Source organism: Phocoena phocoena, chromosome 17 (assembly GCF_963924675.1).
Source record: "Phocoena phocoena chromosome 17, mPhoPho1.1, whole genome shotgun sequence".
Classification (NCBI taxonomy): Eukaryota; Metazoa; Chordata; class Mammalia; order Artiodactyla; family Phocoenidae; genus Phocoena; species Phocoena phocoena.
In genome coordinates, this window is record NC_089235.1 from 41,380,372 (window position 1) to 41,399,299 (window position 18,928).

At 54.4% G+C, this 18,928-nt stretch overlaps 1 protein-coding gene across 1 annotated transcript; it reads right to left on the reverse strand.

The window, feature by feature from the left end:
• Positions 1–2,162: 2,162 nt before the first annotated feature.
• Positions 2,163–18,408, reverse strand: GDF6 (growth differentiation factor 6). The gene is made up of 2 exons (XM_065895515.1): positions 17,985–18,408; positions 2,163–3,372 (listed from the first exon to the last, which is right to left on the reverse strand). The coding sequence occupies exons 1-2, from the start codon at positions 18,406–18,408 to the stop codon at positions 2,408–2,410; spliced, it is 1,389 nt and encodes a 462-aa protein (XP_065751587.1). The 3' UTR covers positions 2,163–2,407.
• Positions 18,409–18,928: the final 520 nt, after the last annotated feature.

The window sequence follows — 18,928 nt, forward strand, 5'->3', positions numbered from 1 at the left end:
CACTGTTCTAATAGTTGACAAGGATTTGGCTTTAATCTGGTGAATGAAAATTTCATGAAAAGAGAGTTATGGAAGAGTTGTGAGGAAAAACTCTAATGTTCTGAATGACGGATTTCAAAATAATCCTCAGTGCCTTTTCAGACATTCAGTCCCATACTGGACCACAATACCACTGACGGTAGGTAATTCCTTGAGAAAATGATTTTTCTTAAATAGATCCATATAAACCAGGCTGATTTATTAAGGGGGAAAATGAATTTAATAATACAGTATTCGATTGAGTATCATCCAGGAAAAGTGTACTGTAAAAAATGTTTTGAATATTAATTGACCTCTGGTAACTTTCGTGTCGTAAATATTTGTATTATAGTGAGGTAGACAGTTAAAAAAAAAAACTCTCCATTAGACAGACTTAAAATTTTGTAATAATATTTAAGAAAATGATAACATTATGAAAGAACGAAATATCTGATGAATGCTTAACTTTGTACAACTCGAATATAAACTTTAAAAATATTAGAAATTATAACATTTGAGTGCATATAACGTTTTGTACATTAAGATGAATTGCATGCTGTCCATTTCCTCTTTGCACTTTCAGTCACCTTAAATAAACAAATATATACAGCCTTAACAGAACAACAGTGCATCCAAAGCAAATGTGCATTTTAAATTATTTCTCCTGGCCAAGTCTTTTTTTTCTTTCACTTAGCGTTTTATATTAGCATTTATTATCAGTCTCACCCTTTCTTGGACAGTTTGTAGTTCTCTGAACCAAACAAGCAACAGGTTTAGATCAAGAGAGAGCAAAACCACTTAGGAAAAACAAAAACTTTTTGTAATGGTTGGTACAAGTTCCCTTGTTTAAACCATTTAATGGTCAAAGCTGAGAAGGAAGCTAACTCTTCAAAGGGCCTACTTATGGACAATGTTTGAAAATAATACTGGTGCAGGCTGGGGGAAAGTTCATGTTTTTGGCAATCTGGGGATGGGTATTTAGCTTGTGCTCTGCTCTCTCCTGCTTCCGGAAAATGAATTCCATCCCTGCCTCCTTCCTCACCGTCCGTCCCCGTCGTCTCCCACCTCAAGCTCAATGTAACACTTTGCTCTTTTCACAGTTTCTCATTACTAAGTTTTAAAAACATTGCCTAGCTGGTAATTACAATCTGAAACAATTCTTTTGGGGGAGCCCTGGGCTATTGATGGCTGGTAATCTTTCAGGAATGTCAGAGAGAGGGGAGGGAACAAAGATTCTAAAGAACCTTTGGAGACAGGGGTTTGTGTCTCCTTTCATCCCTCTCCTCCCTGCTCCTGGCCTGTCCCTCTATCCCCATCCTTGGTGAGGGAGGGGGGAACCACCTTCCCTCCTGACTTCACCCTCCCTTTTCTTGGGTCACTTTCCCATCCTCTGCAACTCTTAACTTAGTTCTACAGTTCCCCAGCCCTACCCATTTTTTGCTTAAATGGGAAATCACCTTCTCCTTCAAAGGGGATGTCTGAATTTTGGCAAATTCTGTTCAAAGAAATCAATGAGAAACAGACTTGAGGAAGGGCTTTTCCACAGGTTACCTCCAGCCTGGGCTAAGGCACCTCTATGTCAGTCCCTCACAGGCAAGCCTTGTGGTTTCTCATTATCCTTTAGGGGGTTCCACTCGGACTCATTCTTGTCATTCCATCCATACCAGCTCCCTTTTCCCCCAGAAAAAGCAATAGTAATGGCAGTGACCTGAGCCCCCTGGAGTGAGATGCAGGTTGCCACTTCCCTATGCGGAAAGAGGCCAGGGCAGAGCTGGGTATACAATCAAGCGGGGGGGGGGGGGGAAAAGGCCCACTTGGGCCCACCTCTTGCAAAGCTCTTCTAATGGCAGGACCCCTCCTGGCTTTCCTATTTCTCTACCTTAACACTTTCTGTTGGGGGGAAGGGCGAGGGGACAAGGCACAGGCTACGACACGGCCAGAAAGACCCCACCTTCTTTACACAGGTAGCAAACAATCAGACCGAGATGTGGTCAAAGGTGATTCTTCCCCCCAGTTTCCCTTCTTAAACTATTAATTTTTCAATCCTTGGAGCAGTTGAGAGCCAGGTATGCGTCTCCCCTGCCCTCACCTCCCATCAAAACCTGGAGACACACAAGGAAATCCAAAGCCACAATAATAAAGACAAAAACTAAAGAAATCCTCCTTGGCTTGTTTCTCCAGGGTGGCCGGGCAAGGTGTGAAAATCCGTTGCTCCCTCTGGGCTGGCAGGTGGAAGGTTCTGGAAAGGCGGAACTCCCTGGTCTCCCACCCGGCTGAAAGCCCAGGCTGTTGCCCCACTCTCTGCCTCGTCCAAGGCTAGCTCCTCCTCCGCCCCTCTGCAGTCAGGCCTCCCCAGCGGCCCCGGGCCAAGGCGGCAGGGAAGGCGCCGCTACCTGCAGCCGCAGGACTCCACCACCATGTCCTCGTACTGCTTGTAGACCACGTTATTGCCCGCGTCGATGTACAGGATGCTGATGGGAGTCAGTTTGGTGGGCACGCAGCAGCTGGGCGGGGTAGAGCCGGGGTCCATGGAGTTCATCAGCGTCTGGATGATGGCGTGGTTGGTGGGCTCCAGGTGCGAGCGCAACGGGAAGTCGCACACGCCTTCGCAGTGGTAGGCCTCGTACTCCAGGGGCGCGATAATCCAGTCGTCCCAGCCCAGCTCCTTGAAGTTCACGTGCAGGGGCTTCTTGCTGCAGCGCAGCCTCGACTTCTTGCCGTGCCGCTTGCCGTGGCGGCTGGCGAAAGCTGTGCGCCGCCGCCGGCGGCCGGGCGAGGGCAGCCAAGACCCGGCGTCTGGGGTGCCCGACGGCGGCGGCCACGACCCCTCGGCGCCCGCGCCAGGGCCCGCAACCTCGGCCGAGCCCAGCTGCTCGCGCATCTCGGCGAACAGGTTCTTGCGCTGGGATCGGGTGAACACCACGAGCAGGGCGCGCTCCTGGGGGGTCCGCACCCTCCGGCCGAAGCCCAGACTCCGCAGGTCCGGGGGCGGTGGCTGCTGGAGCCCCGGCGCGGCGCGCGCCTCGGCCTCGCCGGCTCCCTGCTCGCCCCACGCGACCCGCAGCTCCAAGCACAGCTGCTCCCGGGGTTGGTGGCGCAGGACCTGCCACACGTCGAAGACTTCCCAGCCGGGCCGGGGCGCCCCCTGCGGGTCCAGGGTCCGCGCGTCCAGCAGCAGGGGCGACAGGCAGGGGAAGAGCTGCACTTGGAGCGGCCTGGCCGGCGGCCCCCAGGGCGCTGCGGGCGCCTGGCGAAAGAGCCGCAGCTCCGCGCCCACCAGCTCTTCTTTGTCTGAGAGCGTGGACACATCAAACAAATACTTCTGTCTCCGGAGAGGAGTGTGCGAGAGATCGTCTGCGAGATAAAAAATAATTACAGTCAGTTTCACTTAAGAGGGAGATCAGCCCGGTGCTCCGCGGCCGCCCCTGGGAGGAAAAGGGCGGGGAGGGAACGGGACAGGCCGGTAGAGGTCCAGCTCGGCCCGCCCGTGGCTGACCACCCCGCCTCCCCGCCCGGCGGTGCGCGGCAAAGAAGGGGAGGGCACCAGGGCGGCCCCCTCCTCCCCTTCAGCCCGGGACTCCCTGGGCGGAAGTCGGTGGCTGCTGGAGTGGCGGCCGCGGCGGCGGCTCCCGGGTTTTCCCCCAGGAGCCTATGTAACCACTAATGTGCCCTTTGTGGTCGCAGGCCGGCCCGCATTCCCCCAGACCTCCTCTCGGCTGGCTCATTCTCATCATTCACGTCTCGGTTCAAATGTCACCTCCTCCGAAAGGCCATGCTCGACCACCCGGATCTAAAGTAGCCTCCCTCGGTCACTATCACGGGACCCCGGTTTATTATCTTCACGGCACTTAGCACTATCTACAGTGACCTCGTTTATATTTGTCTCCTTAGTGGTCTGTCTTTCCCAGCATAAGCCCGCCCCTCTCCAACAGCCCATAGGAGCTAGGACCCTGTCCTGTCCATTTGGCTCACCGCAACGGCTACAGGCCTGCTCGACCGAGGATACACGCTGGTCAGTAAGTGGGAAACATCTAGAGCAGTCATTCTCAGTCTACCACCTAGAGAATTTTGAAATTACCAGCGCCAGGGTATGCTTCAGCCAACTGAATCAATATCTGAGGACAGGGCCTGGATATTGGACCTTTGTTGCGGTTTGTTAGCTTTGGTTTTTTAAAGCTCCAAGTTGGACTTGAAGGTGCAGCCCTAGTTGAGACCCACGGGTCTGGGAGAAGATGCCGCCCAGCAGGCAGTTTTGCTGGTGCGTTTAGGCCCAGGACAAAGTTGACACAATGAGGAGCTGCAGTGTGATTTCTTTCTTTCTAAAATTCATCAGCCACTTAAACAAAAGAGCAGGGAGGCTTTCAGAAGTCTGCAGAGGGACAAATGAACCAACACAAACACAAGGCATCTATCCATTGAGAAGATCCTGCAGCCAATGAGAAATAAATATATCAGTAAGGAGAAAAACCTGAGCCACACACACACACACACACACACACACACACACACAGTGACATTCTCCCCTCCCCCACCCACCCAATCTGAAATCTTCTTGCTTTGCAACTAATCCTGAAGATAAAATTTTTGGTTACCACTGAGGGAAAGAATGGGGACACAAGGAGGGGGAACAATAACAGGCTTTTAAATCCAAGGCGAATTCTTGGGGACCCAGGCAAAACTGGACTGGACTTCTTTTTTGACACATTTGTGCATGAAGCCAACCCCACTTCAGTGTGCAAGGCGGAAAGCTAACCAGATTTTCTTGGGCTGCCTTCTCATAAAATATTTACAACCCAGCAAATACAAAAATCCCCAAAGCCCCTAGCTTTCCCCAGAAGCTAGTAAAGTTTGGGTAGATTTCAATAGTAAAAGTGTCACCGGGTCCCAGGTCCGACCCTCACTGCCTATCCAGATGTAGCCCCAGGGCACTGGATCTGGAGCCTCAGCCACACCCAGTTCCCACTCTGGGCTGACCGCCGGGCGGTCTAAAACACAAGTCCCGACCTGAGACGGAGCTGTGGGAAGGGTTAGAGAGGTGAAAAGGGAAAAGCTGCTGGAGGCAGTTGATTTATGGAAGCCAAGACCTTCAAACCGACCAGGGCACATTAAAATCAGTGGGAATTCAGCACACTTTCTTCTCCTCCTTTAAAGAAACCTGTGTCTGACAACCTTCAACCACCACCCAGATCTCTGGACCTATTGCCTGAGGCTTCACTTTCCTGGCTCTCATATTTCTCTCCCCCCCAAAACTGAGGATGCGGTGAGAGGGACAAACCTAAGGCACTTGCTGCACCAGCTAAATGTCGTGAGGGCTGCCGTATTTTTCATCCTTTATCTATGAGCACAGATCAGTTCTGCAAGGTAGGTACTCATATTGTTCCAATTTTACAGATAGGAAAACCAAGGCTTGGAGAAAATAATTACCAAAGTCTCACAACTAATAAATGGTGGTATTGGGACCCAAAGCTAGGTCCGTTTAATTTCAGAGTTGGAGCATTTAGCCTGTAAGCCCCACTGCCTGTCCATTAGGGTCCAAGTCCTGGAGCTGAGGCAACCAGGAGTGACCACTGTACAAGGGATGGAGGATACAGTCCCAACTGTATTTTCAGGGCTTGCTAGGAATAAAACCTGGGCTCCTTTAGGAAATCATTTCCATCTCTGCTTATATAACTCTTGAGACAGTTTGTCACTGGTTGGAGAGCATTAGGCAGGTGTAAAGGATGATTTATTTATTTCTCTCTCATGCAACACGGAGAAATCAGCCAGCTTTTGTTTTCATTCTTTTTTTTTAAAGTGTGGGCTAATAAATGGTCTGCACAGCTGAGTCACATTTCTCTAGTCCTCGAGAGTGGTCAAAACAGAGGAAAGCATCTGTAAAAGGAGGGCTCCACTGGTTCTGCAGCCTTGGGATCTCACATGATTTTTCTAGCAAGATTAGCCTGCTCCTACCCTTTCCAGGGCTCGGGGGGAAAAGTGCAAATGAGGCTTCAGCCTGTATCCTGCTCTCTTTCCTTCCCATCCCGGCTCCATTCCACAGTTCGAGGGGTCTTACCTGCGTGGATGTGGACACCCTTGCCCACAGCTCCAAGCTTCCCAGGCTACAGGGGCACACATCAGCGATGTGACACACCCTTAGGAGGACAGACCCAAAGAAGAAGCTGCCCGGGCCCTGGAAGCGGGCTCAGGGCTATTTGAGCAAGAACTCTGGCTCAGGTACCAGACTAGAGCAGTAGCTCTCAAAGCCAGTGAACCTGCCGTGGTCCCTAAATCTGCGTCATCAGCATTACACAGGAACTTGTTAGAAATGCAAATTCTCTTGAGCCCCAGAGGTTTGTAGCAGAGCCCAGAATTTGCATTTCTCCTCAGTTCCCAGGAGATGTTGATTCTGCTGGTTGGGGACCCCACTATAAGAACCACGAATCTAGATAAGCACATTTCATTGACTCTTCGGATTCCCCACCAAGTGGGGAGGGCACCACGGGAGGTGAGAACAAAACAGGGCCCTAGGGCCCCAAAGCACTGGGCCCAAGACAGGATCTAAGGCAATGCTCACCAGAACCAAGTCCCTATTGCTCCCCGTTCCTTCCGGCCCCTCACAGCCACCTCCACATTTTTTCACTCTTTCAGCCACATGTACTCTCACTGGGGCTCCAGAACCTCTAACGCATGAGTGTGCCTGCTCTGTGCAGCTCCCCTACAGACCACATTCTCCACCTGTCTGGACCTGCTCTGGAGGCGTGCGTCACAGAAATAGCCCAGAGGAGGCATCCAACCTGGGGGGTGCACACACCATCCACTGTGACCCTGCAGACACTTTGCCTGCTGACCTGGCATCACAAGGCCTGGCAGCCTGCTGCCGTGGCCATCTGTGGGTACGAAGCCAGTTCTTCACACCTTCTCCCACAAGCCTCCTCTCCCATTAAGTCCTGTAGAGAGGAGAGCTGATGTCATCAAGTGACACTCTCTCCCATCCTCTTGCCTAGAAACAGGTAGTCTTATGCTTCAGGCCTTTAAATTGAAATTGATCAGTAATAAATCATGAGAGCTATCTTTTTTGCTTTTTATCTGTATCAACCTGGTCTGTTACAGCTTGGCTTACACCAGGTTAATTCAGGGTTTGCTGAGTATTAGACATAGCGACCCCTCAAGTTTTAATCGCTGGATTTGTTCTTATCAGCTTGCTCTGGTGGGTGGGCAGAGGAAGGAGGGACGGAGAGAAGAGAACAAACCACCTTCATATTTGAAGAAAATTCTTCATAAATAGGTCAGCCTCTTTTGAGTTAAGGGCAAGTCGGTTAAAGGTTAGGAGCACCTCAAACATATACATTTGGTGTGGGATTGATTAAAAAATAAAATAAAAATTTAAAAGGAAAGCAAATAAGGGAACGAGAACGAATCACTTCAACGTAGGGACTATCACGCCCATTTTAAATGAGGAAACTGGCTTAGAAAGCTACGTGGCTGGAGGAAGCTACGAAGCAAACACCAGATCGTAAAGAAAAGGATGCCCGCGGAGCCTAAGTCCGGACACCCCAGGAACCGCGCCCCAGGAAGGCGGCGTAAGGGTTACGGTCGCTCAGCGGCAGGACCCGAGCCTCGCCGCCCACACGCGCTCCTCCAGCTGGGGGCGGCTCCCCCGCGCCCCCCTGCAGATGGCTTCCGAAAACCCGAATCGTCCTTCGGTTTGGGGCGGAAAGGCCGCTCACTGCATTTTCCCCAAGACGTCTTGAGATACGTACGCAGCTTGAGGTCCCTCTTGAGAGTCCTGTTTGAACTGTGTGTCACTCGCTGGCCCCCAGGGCTCCCCCGAGCTCCAGCTCGCCCGACCCCCAAGGCCCTTCGCGCCCAGACCCTGGGCTCCCCAATGCTGCTAAGCGCGTGTTCCGCTCGCGTCCTCTGAATTCGCCGTGACCTGAGCGGCCACTCGTGGGCGCCTGGCCGGGCCCCACACGCCTCCACCCGCCGCCCCACCACGCGTCCCGCCGCACGTCCTCCGAAGGCACATCCTCCAGCGAAGGGCTGCGGCTCAGAAAGCCGAGATGAAACGGGGCTCTCCCACCCCTACTCCCCTAGGTGGGGATGGAGGAGGGGCGTATAATCACCCGTCTTCGCAAAGGAAACTCCAGATGTCTGCAGCTCAGCCTTTCCCCCATCCTCAAAAGCATCCCTGAATGCTTCTGGGCGTGCTTTTGTGCTGGGCTCAGGGTTTGGGTGGCCTCCGTCCGTGAATCCTCACCGAGAGTGTCCGAGGCCCGTTGTACTGTTACACTCTTTTATAGGTGACGGAGCGGGCTCCAAGAGGCGTCTTCACTTGCCCAATGACTTGCAGCTTGGCAGGGACACTATTTGAAGGTCTTTATTCCAACCGAGGCCCTCAGACCTGAGGCCACGCCCCTCTTACAGGGTTCTCATTTGGCGGTGGAGCAAAGAGGGAGGGAGGACACCAGACACACATCCATCACCAACGCCGTCAACACAAAGGGAGCTGGGTTCTGCCAGGAATTCTTTTTTCCTTTACTGGAAGTAAGAAGACCTCCGATCAGGGAATTCATAGCTAGGTCTGGAGTCACTTCTTCTCAGGTCCCTAAGCCCTGAGGGTGCCCTGAGGTGCCACAAAGTCCACAAGTTGGAAATAGAGTCAGGTGTACTGGGTGAGTAAAAATGAGCCACCAGCCCTGTCTCCTCTGAGGTATGAAGGTCTCTGAGTAATTTGTGCTCCAACTATGACCCTCTTCTGGGACAGTGATCTCCTGGGCATCCCCCTGTACTCTTGTCCTGCGCCCTGCCTCCACTGAGATCTGAGTCTTGCAAACTGCTGAATGTCCCCCTGAGGTGCAGAATCAGGACACCACCCACACAATTCACCCTTTCTGGAGTGTTTTTGCTGACATCCAGTGTGATCAGAACAGCAAACACTGGGGAAAGTCCTTACTATGTGCTGGGCATGATCTAAGTTCTAAACTTAGAATAAGTCGTTTAAGCTTCAAAACGACCTACGGAAAAAAGAAAAGATATCATTACTATGTTACAGATCACAAAACTAAAACGCAGAGAGCTCAAGGTAACTTGTCCAAGATAGAGGTAGATGCAGCAGTCTGGTTCCAGTATCTGTGCCACCACCCTGGACATCCCAGACCCTGATCTTTGTGTCTGGTAGAAACCCTGAGAAGGCTCCAGTTCTCTCATGCTGCCTATGAATTTGGGGAGGGCATCAATCCCCGATCTCCAAGTGTCAATCACTTCCTAATCGGCAGAATTGAAGGGATGCCAACAATTGGACTTTTGAAGGAGAATTTCCAAGGAAACAATTTTCTCATCTGCAAAATGAGAATATAAGGCCAGCTCAAAGTCACTGAGGGAAGGGTGGCAAATGAGATAGAGTAGGAAAGACATCTGAAGATGTGTGCAAATGTTAGTTACTACTGACAACATGGAATGAGCATAGGAGTCCTGAGTGTGAGAGGCATAGATTTGAGTCCTGCCCTGTAACTTATTGGCTGGGTGGCCTTGGATGGACTGGGTCACATAATCTTTCCCAGCCTCATATATCTCATCTGGAAAATGGGAGAGTGACCCCCACTTTGCAGAGTCATTGTAAAGATCAGAGTCGAGGTAACCAGAGCAGGCTGTGCATGACAGACAGAAGCGTCCAGTGAATGCAGCCAATATTACTGTAACTACCTACGGCCAGGTAGGGGGCCAGGTAGGGGGAAGATACACGTGTCCTCCTCTTGGCCTTCTTTGAGGAGATGCAATTCAGTTCTTTCCACAGGATTTGCAGAAGTGAGTGGAGGAAAGGTGCTGGGCAGAGGGGTTAAGAGAGAAGCAAGGGCTTCCAGCAAAGGGCCAGGCCCACAGGGGTTTCAGCTTCACCCCCCATCACCCTGCTCCCTCTCATTCCCCAGGCCTTATCCATTGCTCTGGTCCCTCCCACAATGCCAAGTCAACAAACGACCTCCAGCCAGTACCTCGTCAAGGACAGGGCCCTCCTTGCAGGGTCCCTCCTCTGGGGTTAGCCCATGTGCGAACCCCTTTGGCTCTGGGCAGCCGCAGCCCCGAGAGGCCTGGTGGCTGATCTCCTTGCCCCACCTGTCCCACTTCTCCACTGGCATCCTAGTGGGCAGGAACTGTCCACGGAGCCATTGTAGGGTGCGGGGGGTGTGTGTTCAGCCTGTAGGTTGGAGGAGAGCAGGGTGGTAGCAGTGAATGACCCCTCGGGCTGCAGTGTCAGGGGCGGCGGCATCGCAGTCCCACAGAAGCCTCTCCCACCATACAGTCACCGCCCCACTTCTTTCTAGGTCTCTTGGCTTCCCCAGTGTTTGCCCCAGTAGCTTGTCCTGAATTTCCCAGCTTCTTTCCTCCTTTCAAAGACCAGAAAGGCCCGAGGGAAGTCCTCCACAGAGGACTTTTCCACCCTCTTTCCAAAGCCTGGCGGATCCCTACCTTCCTCCCTGTCTCAAGCCTGGGCTTGCAAACCACACAGAATTCATCGAGTCTGGTGGCCTGCCTGGATCCCACAGAGAAACCTCAAAGTTCCCACAGCAAGTTCTGACTCAGCCAGCGGCAAACCAGTGAGGCTGGGAGGGGGAGAGAAGGGGAACCCCGATTTCCACCCGACTGGGAACAACTCCACGCTCCTAGAGAGCCGCAGCACACACTCCAGTAATGCAGCTCTCTGGCAGGAGATGGGCCAGCCTTCTACTCTGGGCGCTGGGCACCCCCAGCAGGAGTCCGAAGTCGCCTCCAAGAGACTCCTTTTGTCTTTCTAGGACGAAACAGATTCATTTACAAAGTAGTTTCCACGCACTTGGTGCGAACTCTCATGGCCTCTCAGGGGCTCAAGAGACAGAGACGCAAAGCCCAGATCAAGGACACTTCACCAGGCGACTCTTTTCACTGGCATCCCACCCTGGGCTCTTGACCACAGTGGCCCAAATCTTAATTTGACACCACTGCAGATGAAATCCAAATAGAAGCCGGTGACACCCCTCACGCTGGAGCCTCTCTCCCCACCTTTCCGCTGCAGCCAAGCAGGCTTTTGCCTGGCATCCTTGGTTGCGGCATCCCCGCAGGTCGCTGCCTTCTCTTGGAACCTCTGGAGCAGGGCCCCGGACCTGGCTGATTTACCCGAGGTCGCCCTCCCTGCAATGTCGACCTGTAGGGTCACCTGGGAGCCCAGGGGAGCAACCCAGGCCCAGCGGGGAGGGTATCACAGCCCTGAAACCGCCCTTTGGGCTAGAACACGATCGCAGCCTTTTGACTTGAGAGCTTGGAGATGAAAAGTAGAAGAAAAGGTTCCCATTTTATGTTGTTTCCCCTCTCCGACCAGTTCTGAGGTTGCAGGTGGGGAGACGGGCTCAGACTGGCGTGTGGTCAGGATATTGGACCCTCCGTGTCAAGGGGTCCCGCGCAGGAGAAACCTCAGTGATGTGTTCTTTAAAGTGCTGGGCCGGACGCAGCTTCTGAGGAAGGGATCGCGGCAACTCAGCTCCACTGTGTTCACCTCGGGCTGACTCCCGAAATAACGTCCTAGCAAAATAAGATTCGTGGTGGTAGCTATGGACCATAGTCTAGCATCGTTCAATTTCCCTCCCCACTGGGCGTGGGAGCGGCGGTCAGCTGGGAAGTGGGATCGGGACTGGACCAACTTGCCTGGAAGCCAGATTTGCAAAACAGGCGCACGGGTTCTCTTCGGTTCCTACGTTATTTAGGGGGTAAGGGGGACGGGTAAACCAGCCCTGACAGACCCCAAAGCCAACCCTCTGCTCTTGCTTTCCCCTCCGCTCCAGCAGCCAGACCCGCGCCAGCCGGGGCCAGAGGCCCGCCCTTCTTCTCCACTGCAAGCCCACTATAGGGTCCCTAAACCCTGCCCCGCCCCCAGGCGCCTGGGCCGCTCGAAGCGCAGCGCGCGCCTCTCTGCTAACGCTGGTCAGCGCCGCCCGCCCACTCCCAGCGCACCCAACCCTCGGCTCCCAGCAGCGTTAATGGACTGTCCTGGAGGGCAAGGAACAGCAACCCTGGAACCCATTAGGCCGACGAGGACCTATTTAATTCCTGTAAACAGGAGACACCATTTAACCGACATTGAGCTGAAAAATAAACAGCCAGGCTTTAAGGGCGGGGGATGGGGGCTTGAGGGAGGCGGTAGATGCCAAGCAAAGAAGTGGCGCTGTGGATCCACATTCCTGTTTGCCACACCACCTCGCGGCCTCGGTTCGGAGCCCTTCCCGGGTCCAGAGAGAATCGCTTGACCAGGGTTATTCCCTACCCTAAGAGTTATCGAACTACTGTCCTTCACTTTACTCAAAAGTCCCCAGGGATTATTGTGAATTTGCTCTGGGTCGTTTGATGCAAGCAGAAGTCCTGGCAGGAAACGAAAGTTTTCGTTCTGCCCTATTTCTATCAAACCATCTTTCCCCCACCTCTCTGTTCAGTTCCCTTCTCCCTCTCCCCACGCCGCCCCAGAAAGACGTCACCAATTTCAAGGAGGTGAGCCGCCAGAACCCCGAGAACTCCAGCTGGGAAAAAGCGAGTTGCACTAGGGCCTCCATCAATGCCACACTCTGCGTTCCCCGCGGGTCCAGGCGACACGCATCCCCTCTGGTCGTAAGGGGGAGGTTTCAGGTCTTGATTCAGTTTGCGCGGGAAGGGATTCCCAAGGCCTGTCGTGGGTTGTGGCTTAGGTAATTTTTTTTTTTTTTTAATGTGCAGAAACGACAAGGATGTTTGAGCACGTTTTTCGATCCCCTCCCCCACCAGCAACTCTACCGCGCAAACTCCCAGAGCTCGAGAGCCTCCCGCGCCAGGAAAAAGCTCAGTGTCCTTCTCAGATTAGTCTCCCCTGCCAAGGAAGCCCGCCCCAGAATTCCGGCGCTTCTTGCACTCTCGCTGCAGAAGACACTAGGTGTTTTTAGCTTCTTGCTAAGGCAGCCTTTGTAAGGCAACCCTTAAGGCCTTAGGGGTGGGAGTGACATTAACTGCTATTTAACAACAAGCCAATGGCTAAGGGTTTGGTTTGTGGCCTGAAAAATGTTTTAATCATTCCAACCAGAAGAGCAGAACAAACTTCTGGTTTAAGGCTTCCTTCCCTTACCCCGGGATTCTTATAGGACCTGCCAGTTCACCAGGTTTGAGCAGGATCCTGAACCTGGACGGCGATGCAAACCCCGTGCGGTGCTCACACCGGTGCGTCCTCACACGCACGTACTTAAAAGCTCAGCAATCCTTTCCCAAGGCTGTTCCCTCTTTCCGGGGAAATAAAGCCTAGATTGGAAACTTCTGCCGGCTTCCTCACTTGGCCGTCTGGTCTGCATTAGTGTTTTTATAAGGGACTCAAACAAATCGAATACAAGGTCACCAAATAATTAACAGTTGTGAATTCCCTCCGTCCCCATTAAAATGCTTCCCTGCTTATATTTCATTTTCCGTTTGCCAGCGACAACAGGGTCCGGGCAAAAGCACCACTGCGTTGATTGCACCACTCTGCGGCCCAGGTCCACCCAGAAACACGCTGTTTTGCATAAACATGCCACACCAGACGAACTTCAATCAGGAAGGAACTATGCCGCTCTTAGAATGTCCTCCCCGTTAGCTGTCCTGCCCTGCCCCCTTGGCAATCGCGACCCAGAAGGTAAACCTAGAAGCCAACAAACAATCCGCGGCAAACTCTCCCGAGGTTCATTTCTAGGGTGTCAAATTCCTCAAGGATGTTCCGATCTCGTTTGGGCTTGTGTGTGTGTGTGTGTGTGTGTGTGTGTGTGTGTGTGTGTGTGTTTTGGTGTTTTTGGTTTTTTTTTGTTTTTTATCTGTTCCCTGCTGCCTCCTTTCTGAGAGTGCTATTGTAACAATAACAGCAAATATTTAAAGAGAATTCTTATTTCAAAATCATCTGGAAACCTAACTCACAGCAATATTCTTAGATTCATTTTGGTTTCTTCATCCTTAAGAGGCTTTTTTTTTTTCTCCCTTGTTGGAATTACATGGCGCTTCTCACTACATAAACTGAAGTCCAAGTTTTGCTTCTCTCTCCCTCCCCCTCTATCTTACAGCCGTGTTGAATTCATAGGAGTTCTCATTGTCTGCCTTTCCAGGGCCCCAGGGTTAGAGATCCAAGCCTCCTGTACTAGTGGTCTTGTAATGAGTTCTATCAGGTGCTAACTGTAATTTCTCTATATCCAACCTGGTCCATCCTGATCCTATGACTGCACCAACACAAACATTCACACACTTTCTCATCTTTATGGATCCAAAATCATTTTGAAAGCACAATATGGAGGCATTTTTAAAGGTCAAGGATAAGGCAGCTTGTGCGTTTTACAGGGAGTACAAAGAAGAAGCAAGGCACAGCACACTTTTAGACCCCTGAATCCAAAGTTTCACTCCAACTCCTAACTGGGTCTTAAGGAGATCACAGAGGAATATCAGACGGGGTGAGAACTCTGTCAACTTCTTCCATTTCTGCGTCTTGCCACCATCCTTTAGAAACCTCCTCACCCTCACCCTACCCATGTAGTGCCACAGGTAAATATGCAGGGGCTAGAACTGGATATGTGCTTCAGCTCTCACTAGCTGTGTGACCTTGAACAACTGCTTAACCTCTCTGTCTTCCTTAATTGACCTGTAAAACAGGGACTGTAGCACTTTCTTCCCGGTGGTTGGGGGGTGTTGTTAAAATTAAATGAAATAATTCATGTAACAAATGTTAGCCCAGTACTTGGTACACAGTAAGTGCTCAACACGTCAATATATCTTAGTTATTATGATTACCCCTAGTTGTTTGGAGAGCGAACCGAAAGGGGGGACGCTTTTTATTTTTTAACTTGCAATAAGGTGTCCTCCTCATGGGGCTTGGGAGAAGGAGGCACGGGCTGAGGCATTACAGAACACGCAGTCTTTATAGACCTATAGACCTATAGACCTATAGACCTGTCATTCACAATGGACAGTTTACCCTGCTCTCCCTCTCTTAAACGCAGGCCTTAGGTGTAATTTCTGGGGTTCCGGGATCCCCGGGTGAGGAAGGCTTTTTACAAATACTGTACTGTACGTAAGTAGTTCATGCCTCACTAGAGGATTTCAGGACTCCTTCCGTTTTCTTTGCTCCTCCCCCTTGGGACCCCCGCTTCTCGAAGCCAAGCCTGCCACACTCGACGGCGATTTAAACATCCCCGAGGCAAGGCGCCAAGTTAACGCGGCTGGCCCAGCTCTCAGCTGGCCGCTGCTCTTACCTCCTTGTCCTGCCTTCCACGGCTGGGGGAGGGGATGCTGGAAGGTCTGGCGCGGTTTAAGAGTCCCCACGTGAGAGGGGCGGAAGTCCTCGCCAGGAGTCGGGATGCGCGGCTGGCGGGTCCCTTCCATCACGGGAGACTAGACAGCATTTGATGTGTTATGACATGAACCCTCAATTAGATCGCTGAGTTGAAACACTCCAATCAGGGGCCCGATGCTAAGCAAGCCCCGGAAGGTCCAGCCCGAGGTCACCGCCGGTGACACATCAAATCAAAATCAGTGAGAGAGAAAGTGAGGCTTTCCCTTTATCAAGCTCGGGCTGTGGCCCGCAACATACCCCCTCCTCTGCGCGCGCCCTCCAGCCCGCGGCTTCGCACTCCTTCGCCCCAGCGCGGCGTGCTACCAGCCGCACAGCCTTCGCGGTCAACTAACTACCTTTCTTCGCGTTTTCTGGGAACCGGAGGGCGTGGAGGAGACCGCGCCTTTGAAGCTGCGGTCCAGGTGGTCACGACGCGCCTCCTCCGGCGGGGGACCGCGTTCGGGAGTGGAAGCCGGACGTCTGGATCTCGGTTCGGCTAGCCTAGAGAGCTTGGCTAGGGAACTGAGGGCCCACCCCCACAACCTGGGCGCGCAGCCAGTCCCCTCCCTACCTCCGGCGCCCCGGGGGCGCCCAGCGCGGTGCCCGCGGACAGGCTGCTGCAGCGCGAGCCAGGGTGAAGCGAGCCAGCCTCTGCGCCGGACCTGGAGCCCCCAGAGACCTCCCACACTTGCCCCAACGCCGCAGGCTTCGGTAGACGCCTCCCAGCCGCCGGCAGGGTCCCTTGGTCCCGTGCCAAACTCACAGGGCGCAGCTTACGAGTTAGGGGGTGTCCGCTTGGGGGAGGGGCGGAGGTTCTGGCCACTTCCCGTGGGGAGAAGAAAATGCGCGCCCAACCGCCCGCCACCCTGGGCCTGCGGGGTTTCTTCCCTTGGGGAAAGGCCTCTAGAGTACTTTTCTCTGTGCTTCCTTACTCTCTCGACTAGGCAAGTCTAGGGTAGCCTTCGATTATGGTATTAGAGAAGGCGAACGATAAACAGAAGATTTGGAGGGAGAGAAACAACAGAGGCAGGGAAAGGGGTGGAGGTGGGGAGAAGGCGAGCTGCGCTGGCAGCAGGGAGGCCGGGGCCCCAGGTGCAGCGGTACGAAGAAGCCACTTGTATTTGCCAGGGTGACTTTAGCAGTTGTAAAATCACCATAAAATACCTGGCGTTAATTTGCCGCCCAGACTTTTCAGCAGCTCGTGAACCTCGCTGACCTCGGGCTGCAGCCGCTAACCGAGCGTGGGCAAGACCCATGCCCGCAAGAAAGGCGGCTGCAATGGAGGGGGCTCGGGGGCTGTAGCCTGGGAAGAGCCCGAGGCTCGGGGCCGTTAGCCTGCTCTGTAAAGCTTCGAGGGCGTGCAAGCGCCCCCAAGGCAGTCGGGGCAGAGCAGCCCTCCCAGTCCGAACCCCCGTGCTCGCCGGTTCCTGGGCGACCCCCCTTTCACTGACCTGGAAGTGGGAGGCAGGGAAGGCGTCCGAGTCGAGGAGCTAAGTCCGGGCAGGGTGGCGGAGTGGATAGATGCCCAAATCTCTTTTATCTCCTCCGTCCTTTCTTCTCGTCCCCTACCTCCCGTTTGCCCTTCCTTTGCTTTTTCTCCCTTCCTTACTGCCTCCTTCTACGGTATTGTCTCTTCTCTTTAGGAACTGAGTTCCCGGCGCCTGCAGCGCGAGGTTCTCTCCAAGGCTGCAGACCAACGCAGGTGGCAATGAGGGGGTGCAGGGGTTTCCGCAGACTCCCACACATGCACCCGCGCCCACAGAGGGGACCAAAGACGGGGCCCCTGGTAGAAGCGCAGAGACAGGAGAGTTGCCTGGCTCAGAAAGGTGAACGAGCACACCCAGGCACCCGTGTGAGCTAAGTACCAACAACCCCCCAAATTTAGCTCACTTGTCCCTGCCCTCGGCCCGCCCTGCCAGTTGCTGCCGCTGCCTCTGCAGAAATGACTCTGTTGAGGCCCCGGAGTGGCCGAGAGCGCGCTGCAGGAGCAAAAAAAAAAAAAAAAGCCCGAGGGCGCGGGGTTCCTACGCGGCTGACCATCCCCACGTCCAGCGCGGGGACGAGCCGGGTACCCGGGCAGCGGCTGGGCCAGGGCACTGCCAGACGCCAATCGCGGACTTGCTTCTTCGACCGTGGAAGTCTCTTCTGCCGGCTTTTCCCGGAGCGGATGGGAGCTCGGGGCTTTCCAGCGCTCACTCAGGCCCCTGAGCCGCTCGGTCCGCCACGGCAGCCCGGCCTTGGACCGCGCACCCGGTACAACCAGTGACCCCTTGCCATGGGTTCCCAGTCCCCGTCGCGACCCCTCTCCAGCTCCGGTCATTTGCCCGCCACCTCCCGCCCTCCACGTTTCCTCCACCAGCCACCAGACGTGCAGCCGCCACGCTCCTTTCTGCAAAAGGCAAGAGGAAGAAGGAAGGAAGGGAGAGAGAAAGGAAGGGAGGGAAAGAAGAAAGCGAGGCAGGGAGGATTGCATACTGGAATAAAATCTGCAGCCGCATTCGGAAACTTACTTAGGCTTGAGAAAAACTGTTTAAGAAAAGAAAGGGGGAGGTATCCAGAACGAAAAGGGAATTCACAAATGCAGCCTCCTGCCAGAGCCGGAGCTGTGCCCTGGCTGCGGAGCTCCAGGGAGAAAGGAGTCGGGCGTCTTGCCACTTACCTAGTCCCCTGTCTACAAAGCTAGTGATCGTATTAGCCGACTTAGAAGACTGGAAAAAGCTGGCATTGATGCCCAACTTCTCGGCAATGGAGTAAGTCCTGTAGATTGACAGCATGTACTCGTGGGGCACCACGCGCGGGCCCCTGCCCGGAGGCTCCTGAGCCTCGGGCTGCTGTGGCGGCCGCCGCCGGGGCTCCTCCTGCGGCCTCGGCTGTGGCTCCTGCCGCCCCAGGGGCGCCCGGGCCGTGGCACTCTCTCGCGACGCCCGCGGCATCTTCCCTTCCTTGCGGCTTCGCATTCCCTTGGCGGAGCCCAGCTGGGTGGACGACGAGGAGGATGAGATGGAAGCTTGCTGGAAACCGGGCAAATCCCACAGGAAACTGATGAGGAAGACGGCCGAGAGCAGGACCCTGGGGGTATCCATGGCGAGCGGGTCCCCGAGAGGCGGCGGCGCGGGTCGCGAGGGGCGCGGAGCGGCTGGACAGCGGCCGGGGCCCGGCTCCTCGGGCGGACTCGGAGTGCGAGGAGCCGGGTCCCAGCCACACAAACCCCGGCCCTGCCACGCCCCCTCCCGCCCCTCGCCGGGAGGGGAGGGGAGGGAGGAGAGGAAGGGAGGGGAGCCGAGGGTGGGAGGAGAGGCCGGGTGGTGCGGGCAGGAGGTGTGGGGGAGAGGGGCCGCTGTGGGCCGGGGTGGCAGGGGGACGCAGCGCCCCCGCGGGACGCGCGCGGGGTTGCCAGGCGGTGCGCGCAGAGCGGGCCAGGAGCGCCGGGCAGGGGTAGGCGGGCGAGGCCGCCCGGCAGCGAGGAAGCCAGGGGCATCCGCAGCGCCAGAGGCCCCCTAGCACTGTTCGAAGCTCGGTCCCTCCGTAGCGCTCCGCAGGCTCTCGGTCTTCCCCAGCCTCCTCCACTTTGCTGGGAGCGTGCGGTCCCAGAGGAGGGAAGCG